Source organism: Falco naumanni, chromosome 1 (genome assembly GCF_017639655.2).
Source record: "Falco naumanni isolate bFalNau1 chromosome 1, bFalNau1.pat, whole genome shotgun sequence".
Taxonomy (NCBI): domain Eukaryota; kingdom Metazoa; phylum Chordata; class Aves; order Falconiformes; family Falconidae; genus Falco; species Falco naumanni.
Window position 1 is genome coordinate 25,194,472 of NC_054054.1, and position 12,514 is coordinate 25,206,985.

The window sequence follows — 12,514 nt, forward strand, 5'->3', positions numbered from 1 at the left end:
CTATGAGATCTGTTGGCAGAAACATTCCAAGCACAATGAACTACAGCTTCCAAAATGCAGGGATTAACTGTTTACACCACTAGTTTAAAAGCTGCACTCACATGTGACAAGCATGAATGAAACCCTCGCATCCAGAGAAGGCATTATTTTTTCAACTCTTGACAACTACTTAGTATAAGCAACTAGTAAAGCTTTTTATCCAGCTACTGTTATAAAACAAACGAGTGTTGAGCAATTTAGGTTTTGATATAAGGCTGCAAGGCAAGGTTGGGTATAATTTTTTTACTCAAGCTTCTAAAAATCCAACACTGGAGGAATCTGATCAGAAGCACAGCCTCCACAGAAAACTCTCATTTTCCAAAACTTTAAATACTTCAGTGAACTTCCTTCTCTTCAGTAACTTGCACAACCTTGCCAAGTTTGCACAGCCTTACATTCTGCATTTGTATTGTGCTCATATGGATTAGACTTATGCAAGCAGTTCCAGAACGGACTCATGTGTAAGGGCCTCAGGATTAAACTTGTATGGGACACTAGTACTTACCTGCAGCTTCAAGTAAAGCTTCTAATCTCGCCTGGGTTTCTGGATCTACTGTTCTCAGGTCAGCACCATCAGCAGTACTTGACAAAAGCAATTTAGAAGCTGTTTCCAACATAGGGTTTTCGAGATCATCCTGATCCAAGATAAATGATTCCACCTGGAAAATATCAGGGCTAGTTTAAGAATGATATAACTGACCAAAACCCATAAAAACCCCACAGTTGTAGTTATCACTTAAGCATTTGCTTTTTAAGCACTGAGCCAAACCATCCTCAGTTGACTCTAAAGGGTTTCATTTCGCCAATGGAAGCAATATCATTTTCTAAAATTACATACAAAGACTGTACCTTTTATCACCTGATCCATTTGTTCTGTGACAGGAAACGACATGATACACCAGAAAAACTTTAAGACTGACTTCACACCTCCACAGTGCACTCTACAGCTTTCAAGTCCCACTTAACACAGGGAGGGAAAAGTGAAAGAATAGACATCACTCTAGAAGGTCTAAAGGTAGCTGCCATGAGTTTCCATGCAAGCTGTTAGTTTGGGCTTTTTTTTTTCCTTCCCAAAGCATGAAAAGACACATATAGCAAGGACAGAATTATTCTAATTCACACAACCCAGTCATCTTTCAAAGAAGTAACCTACTCTCCAATGGCATGAAACTCTACTAGCACACAAACCATAAAAACTAACAGGCATCACTATTTTCATGTCCGTTGTTTTCTTGACTTGCAAAAAAAATTCTCTCAGCTAGCTCACTTCTTTCAAGTTTGATGTCTCCTAATCCAACATTAAAAAAACACACCACAAAAAAAAGGACCAGCGATATTTTCCATATATAACCAACGTAAACGCAACATAAAAAGGCTTCACAGAATTCTTCTCAACAAAACATTTCTTTAAAACTTTACCTACAGAATATGCAACCCATTGTATCTACCTTTTCCAGAAAACAGATGATCAGTGGCCCAAGTTCTTCTAAAGATCCTACTTTCCTGTACTCTCCATTTGTTCAGGTTGTGAAACACAGAAATTAGGGAAGAGATCAATATATTAGAGAGAAAAGCCCCTAGCATCAATTTGTTTTAATGCCTGTACTGGTTCAAGTAGTTTAGAGAAGACACTCCTGTATGAGCTCCATGAACACACCCCTAAGCCAATGAACTAGCCATCCAACCATTTTATAGTTACGAAGACCAAGTTTAGACATCCCCCAACAAAGCTTAACAGGCTCAAAAATCCACACCTTCAAAATTAAACAAATCAAAAATTAAAAACAAACCCCTATCCAAAAATTAAGCTCAATCTAAATGCAAGTCTGCCAGACAAACAACTCGTATCTGCCAGCCACCCCTACACGATTAAAAAGCTTCCATCACCTTTCGACAAAAGCAGCTAATGTCTGTAATAGAGCAGTAACCTATTCCTACAAGGAATACGGTTTGTCAAGATAGGAATACAGTTTAGTTTATCCTGAAGATTCACGTGTGCCTCCAAAGTTTAAAAGCAGTCTCACGAGCATCACAAGTTCAGATTCCTGAAGATAAGTGCCCTAAGAATTTAAGTGGGCAGACAAACCAGGAGTGACCAATTCATCTCAGGGCTCCTGAAAGGTCTCCCTCCATCCTCCTATCTCTCCTCTCATCACAAGTGAAGAAGTCACACAATAGCATCTTCTCCTGCAGTCTGCTTCCAGCTCAAAACTTGCCAGGATACAGTACCAGCACATAGCTTGAACCTAAACATGTTCTTTGTTTAGAAACGCAGGCTGAGAACTACTTTTAAAGTTACTTCAATTTATCACTTCAATGGTACCATTGAGAAACAAAAATCTGTCAGGCAGCTTTTGGCAACACACAAGTATACACCTCAAGGGTAGCCCTCAAGAAAGCTGGAGAGGGAGTTTTTACAAGGGCTTGTAGTGACAGGAAAAGGGCTAATGGCTTAGGCTGGAAAGGGTAGATTTACATCAGGTATTAGGAAAAACCTCTTTACCATGAGGGTGACAAGGCTCTGGGCACCAGTTGCCCAGAGCAGCTGTGGGTGCCCCATCCCTGGCAGTGCTCAAGGCCAGGCTGGACGGGGCTGGGAGCAGCCTGGGCTGGTGGGAGGGGTCCCTGCCCATGGCAGTGGGTGGGAAACTAGAGGACCTTAAAGGTTCTTTCCAACCCAAACCATTCTGTGGTTCTATTCTAAGCCTCCTTCCACTCCTTTGGAGCCTCTCTGCCCTCTTTCTTCGAAACTGGGAATATAGCAAGCCATAGGACATGAACGCGGCTCTGATGTCCACAGCTGCGAACAGGACAGTACTGCATATTGCTCTGCAGCACTACTTTTTTTAAGTGATACTCGCACAGGCTGAAGCTTTCCAGTTTGGCAAACTGGTGAAGGAAACCCCTAGTTTCTTCCCCAGTCCTAAGGAACAGTTCACTCCTCTGCCAGGGCCCTTCGCTGGTCACAGCCAGCTCTGCTCCATGCATCTACACCACCATTTATAGGTGGGTTTTGGTTCATCTAAGGACCTGCCATTTGTCTGCTTCCAGAGGACTAAGCTTGCTGCAGGAAGCAGCAAGAGAAAGGAACTACGCTGTTCAGGAGCCAAGCGACAGATTTCACCACTGGAAAGGCAAACTACTGAGCAGTTGGAAGGATTCTTGGCTCACTCAACTCGTGCAAAATCTCTCCTACTCAGACTAACTAAAAAAAACCCTCATCTGAGTGAGATATTTAACAGCTGGTCGCAGTTCTTCCTAACACTATGAAATATTTGCTAAGGAAAAAGTCAAAATAGGAAAACGTCTCTCCCCCACTCACATCCTCTCCCCTCAAATTAGGTCTTTTATGCAGTTTAAGTTTCAAATGGAAAAATCTTCCTATTTTTTTTCCAGCTAACAATATGACTGGTTTCATTAAAAAAAACACAAACCAACTATAACACAAGGAGAACAGGGACAAAAAGCAGTCCTCTTTAAGAAACACAGCACCAAGACAACTGCAAGTTATCTGAAGAAAACTCCTTTTGCAATAAAGTTTTGAAAATGCTTATTTTAATTGCTGTCACTTAAACCATTTCAGAGCAACATCTCAAGAAATTAACTTAGATAGTCTAATTTTGTTATTTAATATGTTCAATATAGCTGGTTTTCCTCCTCTAAGGTATAAGAGATGCATCTTCAACCTGTGGCTGGCAGAACTTTTCATCAAGTCCCCATTTACACTCTAATGGATTCTCACAGTTACCTTTTAGCTTAAGAGTTTCATTAGATCTACAGTCTTATCTTTTCTGCCGGTTCAACATGACACAAAATACCATACAGGGTGATAGCAACAGAAGACAGTGTCTAACAGTGGTGAATAAAACTATTTTGTTAGAAGTGAAAATTCCATTTCATTTCTCAGAAAAACACTGCCTTCTCTACAGAAGCTACAAACGAAAGACAAAGCATTTCCATTTACCACGCCAAGTAAACAGATGTTTCCTTTAATGGTCTTCAGATGTATTTTATTTCCCTTAACTAAAAAGAACATGTAGAAAAGTACACAAATGCTCCACCTTGCATATCAGAATATTTAATCTGGGTTCTCAGTCAGTACTTCTCCGATCAAACAATACTCTGACATAATCCAATTGTTCAGACAGTCCCCAGCAGAAGGCCTTTTACAAGATTTCTCCTCCTCTCTCATCCTGCAATAAAAATCTCGTTCCATATTTGCCCAAGTTTATTTGCCTGTAATCACTTCTAGTGTATTTGATGCTTCTATAATCAAGAAAGATGCTAGAAGAACAACATCACCAAATTCAGACTACGCTCAAACAGAACGGCCTACAGTTTTGATGCATTGAATTCAACTATAAAGAGAAACTAAAAAATGGATTAGAAAAGCATGATGTTAACAGGTATATAAATCCACACCTCAAGGAAATGTCATGCTCCAAGTACCTTAGCGTACGTTCCAAGTCCTGTTTTTCCAAGCAAATAAAGTTTTTCTAAATTTTCCAGGTATTTTAACACTAAATTTACATTTCCAACTTTACATGCTTTAATCACCTCTTATTAAAAAGGCAAGTTCTTCCCCACTTAGCAAAGCTTTGCAACATCAAATTCAGTTCTGCACATTCATCCTCTCCCTCAGTGATCTCTTTTGTCCCTGTGCACACCCCCAGGCTCCTGCAAGGCACTCACACAGACCTACACGTTTTGTTTTCTCTGTTTCCTGAAGTACAGACTCAAAAGAACCCACCTGTTCTTTTCTCCTCCAATCTTGGGGTGATCCTTTTGCTCCCCTGGTTTTCCCCATCAAGTAGAAAACAATATCAATGGATTTCCTCTTTACCACACCATAATCAGAAGCTGTAACTTTTTACAAAAACTATTCTATGGGGCAAGATCATATCTTTTCTTCTGTGTTTCATGTACTGTTCTGCCACCCAGTACATGGACCTACAGATCTCTCAACCAGGTAAACGCTGATCCACTAGGACTCATGTCTATACACCCTGTAGACAACCCTGTAATAAATAAGTCAGTATTTTAATGTTTTGACTATCAAATACCAGATACTGAACATACATTTTAATAAATGCCAGGTTAGAGCAGGAAAAAAAAAAAAAGTACAACTGAGTTATTTTGCCCTAACTGGTATGGCTCTTGCCACCATGTGACGCTAGATCAACTGGAGACATAATTCAGTCCTAGATGCAGAGTCAAACTCCAAACTCACCATCATGCCATACACATCTAAAACTGCCATCAGCACAGATCCCACCGTGGACACACTGATGTAAACATCCTCCCATACCCCCACACCACTGTCTTCCAAGTCCATACATATGCCTCCACATGGTCTCACACAGATAGAAACTAAGGTCAAACTTCCTCCCATAGTTTCCCCTCACAAAAAAAACCCAAACCCACACACAAACAAAAAACAAACAACAAACACCTACACAAAAAAAATTCCTGCATTCATGATTTGAAGAGAAACAGTCACCTATTGATTTCAATTTTACTACTTTTAAGGCTAAACACAGATTAGCATCTTCCTAGTTTTATGTCAAGCCAGGGAGGGAGGGTAGGAGGGAAGATCAATTCCACCTACTAACAACTGTCTCTTCACATCTTCTACACGTACAAGATAGAAATCCAGTACTCCACACCAAACTATTAAACAACTCCTCTAGAACCACTCACCAACTAAGGTATCAAGCTACTCAAGTCTTCTCACTACCAGAATTGGTACACAATACCCAAATTAACATTACAAGCCCAAGCCACAAATGACAGCAACTCTAATCTTACTCTCAGAAGTACCTGCCATATATCGGCAATCTAGTACGAAAACTTTGTGCACATCAAAACACAATAACCAGTACTACATATCTAACCACAACATGATCTAACTCTGACAATACTACACAATTTCACCAATAAAGAAATTCTAATCTTGTTCGATGCTATGCAATGAAAGAACCCAAGAGCAAAGCTAAAGGCCTTTTTGTTATGCTAGTGACTTTGGTACCTTCAAAATGTCACTTGGCTTAGCATCTGAACTCCCTGTTTTCATGCCTAACACTTCATAATATTTACACTTTATATCAATAGTCTTCAACAAAGCAGTACCACAGAGCTTTATGATTAAACTTTACAATAGTAAAGAACAATAAAAGCAATGATTTAACATTTCGTTTATGAACAATGGCTGAAAGCAGCTAGTTTCCAGCATCCACCACCTACTAAAGCTTGTACAGCAGGATGACAAAAAGCCCATTTTTTATCCATCTAATCAGTACATAGCTGCCATGAAAGCTCCGGTCATTGAACATCTCTAGCATTTGTTTATCGCCATTTTACAGTTTCTCCTCCTACAGCTCTGCTGTAAGGAAAACCCAGAGACATTAAGAAAAGGCTGTAAAAAGTCATTTTCTCCTTCTTATCACAGGTTCCCCACTGATTTCAAAAGCCCATTTTGCAGATTCATTCCCTAGTCCTCCTCTTTAAGGCGATCCTGCATGCACACAGTATTAATGTGCTACTGCTTTCCAGCATTTATTCAGAAATCAACACAAGAGTAAACATTCAAGACCCTACATTCCATATAAATTACAAAAATTTAACATCATATTTTTGTTACGTGCCATCCAACAGCAGATGCACAGAGATGGAAGGCAGCAAACAGCTGCTGAATTGTATGGTGCATTTAGGCACAGTGTCATTAACCCAGCCCAAACATTTGCTCATAAGAACCTGAAGAGCACCTTGGCCAAACATGCAGCAACATCTTCCTGAAAGCAATGCAAGTTACTAGCTGTGTTTTAGCTATTATTTATACTAAGAAAACAGACAAAATGGTATTACTCTGTCTTGAAGCCTTACCTGAAGACATGCTCAAAAAGAAAGAAATGGTAAACAGTTCTTAAAAAAGTATCAAACAAACAGTGAAATCCTGTTTAAGTGTCTGGCAGTTAGGCTGCAAACAGCAGATCTGGAAGGCTGTGAAACAGCAAGTCGTGCTCATTAACATAATAGGATGAAACATTTTTAAGCTCCATAAAAAACAGCATCTGAAACCTGGTTTGGATGAACCACGCTAGCCCAGACAAGTATTTTAAATAGGCCCAAAAAAACACCTTTTGTGAAAGGATATTTTCTCTGCAGGATTTTCTTTTTTCTAGCCTTACAATCCAACAGCAGATTTGTTTCTCACCTTTTGTCAGTTGACTCCCATGATGTTTGCCTCTGATTAAGCACCAGTTACAATTTTAGAATTTGTTTAATTTTTACCTTGCACTTAGGCCTTTGGTGTTTGATACCCAGACAGTGCCAAACGGATCCTATGAGAACCAAGACTTAGTTCAAAGCCCTTCCAAAGAACCTAGCGTACAAGGAGTGGCTATTGTCATGTAGCCAACTTCCTTACCTCAAATAGGCCTTAATCAACAGTCCTTTTGCATTATTTCTTATTGAGGTACAGAAGGACTTACTGCCAATTTGCAAGTGCTCTAGAACAGTTCATTTTTCTCAGCATCAAAATTTTTGGAGAGTAGCAGCAGTTTTTGAAGACAGTATGAAATTTGACAAGGATTTTTCAAGTTCACCAAGTACTGCAAAGCCACCTTCAGACCAAAATGACAATTACCAGACCAGTTAATAAACTTTAGTCCTACTACACTGACAACTTACTAGCCTACAGAGCAAAGATGCTTCAGATTCTTCATCTTCTCAGCTAAAAACAGCCCTCATACGGTTTTAATCCTGATTTACATGGGGAACTCCTCATGTAAGCAGCAGAGCCTGACCCAGAGTTACACTACCTTCCCCTTGCACTCTAGCAACTCATGCCCAAGATAATCTCAGCTTTCGCTCCAGAACAGTTTTAGCTCTCACACCTTCAATGGCAGAGAGCCAATTATTTCTGTCCCTGTCCTTCAACTCACTAAGACAACAGAGTGTTTTTATAGCCAATGTCATTTGCTTATTTAAAGCTGGACTTGCAGAACTTATACCTCAGAAACATAATGGGCCAGACCAGACAGGCAGGAATTGGACACTAGGCTAGCACGTGCGCACACCCCCCACCCCCACCCCTTTTCTTGCAGATCATAGGCTAGCCTATAAACTCCCCTGCAATCTGGGATCAGTACCCCTCTCAGAATTTTCTTCTGTCCGTTCTTGTATGAAATATGGTCCCCAAGTGTTTTTTGGCTGCTGATCAGCTCCACTGAGCACCTACTGGTCACTTCCTACAGCCTCGCAGATTACTGTGAAACTGTCCCAAGTTACTGCAAGTCACTGCCCCTCCCCCAAAATATACCTGTCTCTCCATCTTCCACAGAACTTTCACAAGCATTCCTTTAAAATATTTTCCACTGCTCACAAATATAACCTACAAGCTTTTATACTATTACCTTGCAACTGGAAGACACAAGAGGAAATAAAACAACATTCCCAGTGCAATAACAAAGTCCAACTCTGAATAATAGCTACTTATGTTTTCTTTGCACGATACAGCTACGTATTTTTAACGTCTTATATCTAAACATTCAACATACAGAGGGACTTGTGAGGTAAAAATGAATCAAAACAAAGCAATGATATATTTGGAACATGGCAAACTGGGCCAAGCGTTTTAAGCACCCATTTTTCACTTTGGCATCCAAATCACAACATACAAACAGGCAAATCTGCAAATTATGATGCATAATTCCACCATCTTTTGAACCTTAATGGGCTATCAAAGTCTTTATATGCAGCTTTAAATTTTAAGTGTCAAGAAATCATTTGGAGTCTCGTAAAGAAAAAAGCCTCTTTATTTCAAAGGTAACTCATAATGTCCATACAACATACATACACTGCATTTTTTGTTCATCTTAATCACAGGTCAGCTCAGCGTTAAGAAAGGGTAGACAATTTTTCCAGCCTCTCACAATGCCCCCTTCTAAAGCAAGAACTTCACATCTGCTCCCCCTTACCCTACTACCTTTTAACCCTTAGAGTATCACCTCTTAACACTTTCAAAAATGCATTAACTCATCTCAATTTAAAGTCTGCTTACTGGAAAATGTACTCTGATCTGAAACACCTAGACAAAGCAATACACTTACATCTTAAAACAGTGGGAATAGATTTTTACTTTATCAAACTAAGTATTAAGGCAAAGGGTATGGTTCTGCTTTTTCACCTAAGGCTACATGTTTTCAGGTTAAACTACCACTTATTTTCTGTGTTATGTGTGTATAACAGTTAATGCAGGTTTCAAGCCCTTTTAAGATTTAGATCTTCACAGCATTATTAAAATATTATATTAGAAATTCCATTCAAACTTCACAGAAGACAAGCCTCTGGCATTGCTTGTCATTTTTGTGGGGACAAAAAGGAACATCACAACCACCTAATTTATACGACACAGCTCTGAAGTGAAAGCAATGGTTTGCTGGATGTTTACACAAGACACCATTTTCTTTAAAGATCAGCTTCCTGGTTACTGAAAAAGAAAGCATACACTGAAGCCGAGTGAAGCAGACTATCTTGCCTACAGAATTTCAGCCTTGCAGTTTTGTGGGTTTTCTTCAAATCTATTTTAAAACAGGAACAAGCTGTGTGATTCTCCCTTGCTCTACCCAGCTACTACAGCAGCACTGTCACCGGAGACAGAGACTTCCAGCAGCACTTCTCCCCTGTACAGTGAGGACTGCTTCCAGTTATCTGGGATACACTGTCATATCTGCTCTTTCCAACATGCAATGACCCTCCCCAAACCTAAATGCCTTGTTCAGCAGAAATCTGAGGTCCAGCAGCTGAAATGTCTCAACAGTGTCTTCTTCCATTTTATTCTGTCAACTATACACTCCATTTCTCTCACTGCTGCTAAAAAAAAAAAAAAATATAAGAAGGGGAAGGGAGGAAGAACCATGAGAAGAATAACAGCCCATGCTGCTGAAATGGCATAACACCCTCCTCATGACTGGCACCAACAGAGTTTCTGCTGCAGGGACACCTGCATTATTACTGCAGTGTGTTTCTGATGATGAGACAGGTGCTGATGTATTCACATGAAAATTCCCTCCTCTCCTCTGTAGTCTGTATCCCCAGCATTACAAGCAACAATAAAAAGACCGAGGCTGGCAGACTGAAACCTATAGCTTCAAGAAGGTTGCGATACTACAAGGAAGACCTTCTGTTTAATATTCTTTTCCCATTTCAAATGCTTGGCATATTTTCACAATAAACAAATTTATGCATTAACCGGTACTCAGCTGCAATTGTTCATGCGAGAAAGATTTCATACCATCGTAAAAAACACCACCTCAACTCATTATCTTATAAGATTCCCTGTCCCAATCTCACATTTATGTGAGCAAAAAAATTTACAAGTTTTAGTCTCTGACATTAATATCATAACAGGATATAAAACCTAAAAATTTTAGACAACAGTCTAAAACTGCCTGCCATCATCCTTCTGAAAGCTCAGCTTCAGACAATACTTTTATAACAATAAAAAGCTGACAACTTGCCAGTCCAACCACCTGAACCCAGGTATGCATCTTCACTCTCTCCCCAAGTCCCACTAAAATGCTGAACATGGCCTTTTGGTAGAAACCATCTCTTTTGGAACAGGCTTGGAAAGAACTGACCATAGAAGCCAAGCTTTGACAGTGTATGAATAACTCAGACTGCTGCTGTCTCTGCAGCACCCCTCAGATGCAGTAGTCTACATCAGAGCAACTGACAAACAGGTAACACCTACAACAAAGGTTGTTCCCATACTGTCACAAAACCAAAATGGAAACTGCTCTCCACAAAACGACCCTGACAACTGAAGGATACTAACCGGACAGCCTGATCCCATACAGACAATTTTTGCTGCCCTTAGCAAGTAACCTGTCATTTCTTCCCAAATGATAAAAGTCTATCCATCAGAGAGACACAATGAAGGAAGCACATCACAACCATGAAGAAAGCAGATGATGCAACTGAGCTTCCCAAATCCGCCAATGTCACACTCTAACAACTGTAGCCCCCTAAGACTCTCTCAAGTATCTGAAGTAGGCATCACTTAAGCTACTTAACACATTATTTACAGGGCCACACAAATCAAAGCCTACTCAACAGCTGTAAAAAAAGCTTAAGAGGGGTTCCGTTGCCTCTGACCACCTAGCCAATTCTCCACCCAGACCATATCACAGGCCCTTTAAGACAAGCCTTCTGAGCTATGTAAATGGCATTTTGCATTTCCCCACCTCTCCTGCTGAAGGACGGCTCAAGGACTCTAAATCTCTGTGGGTACGCTTGCACTTCAAGCACATCCTGACAACCATCGCCACAGATTCTGACCCCTAAGCACCACATGGGCAGCTTTGACTGATGTAGTAGTAAGACCTAAGGAATACAAGAAGAGTACACATGGAGTACAGAGCAACGTAGCTGTATGAAAGTCTTTCCAGTTTCGTCACTCAATGTGTAAGAAAGGGCAAGTACATTGAGCAGGACTCTGCTCTTAACAGAAGATTTTGGACATTGACCTGAAGAGCACCTCAGAGAGACACTAGCATTGCTGTCAGTCGAACAATGCATGTGTTACTAAAAAAGGACTAAGCAGTCCTGCCGTGCACTGTTACATCCTATTCCTCACTGCCCTACTTTCAAGGGACTAATTATTCTCCTAAGCCTTGTTTAAGGAAGGTGAGCTCCCAAGAAAGAGAAAATCCTTCTCTAACAGTTGATCATATCCCTTTTCCACTGAACTCACCTTTTGTGTTGGCTATATACTCCAAGGACAGATCTAATGGATGCATTCTCAATGCAAGCATTTCCAAACCTGCAATGAAAAGCCTTGCTACACTGATAGATCCATGTCAACCGATTAGAACCTTGAATCATCCTCCTTTTAAATGACACCTCAAGAAAAACTGACAACTGTTTAAAGAAGAAATAAAATCCTGAGCTGTTAAAAGCATGAATTCCTCGTTTCAATTCTGCCATCTCTACAAGAGAAATGCCAATGATAATTTATCTTTATTACTGGTTAACTTCAGGGGGCTTGTCTGCATGTTTGTTGTCTGCAGAGTCTTCAAGAAGTACCTTGAGCCTTCTTTTCACAGCCCAACAAGCAGCCATTTCTCTGTCCCTCTCAGGCTTTGTTGTAACAGATAAGACCCTTAACTCTTTGAGAAGGGAGTTTAGAGCAGCTTAGCACAACTAAAGGTGGCCCAACTTTTCACAAGTGCTTTTTCTGGAATATTTTTCACCTCTTCCATTTCACCAGCCCAACTCACTTTATTGACGTTTCAGTTCAAAACTGTGTACACCCATCCATTTCCAGCTGAAACAAGTTGTTATTCTAAGGATTGTAGATCAGCACAGCTGAACAATGGAAACACAACATCGTAACTTCTACATAGACAAAGCTAACAGCAATAAAGCTCTCCACAGAAACAGTGCTGCGAGGCCTTGCCTTCACCCAGATTTT

General features: G+C 40.3%; 1 protein-coding gene across 5 annotated transcripts in view; it reads right to left on the bottom strand.

Moving 5' to 3' along the window:
• ANKRD17 (ankyrin repeat domain 17) overlaps positions 1–12,514 on the bottom strand; it is a 94,429-nt gene that overhangs the window by 50,142 nt on the left and 31,773 nt on the right. For all 5 annotated transcript variants that reach the window (XM_040586605.1, XM_040586615.1, XM_040586595.1 and 2 more), the window contains exon 2: positions 545–698. In XM_040586605.1, coding sequence (XP_040442539.1) covers positions 545–698 — 154 coding nt within the window. The remainder of the gene's footprint in view (positions 1–544; positions 699–12,514) is intronic.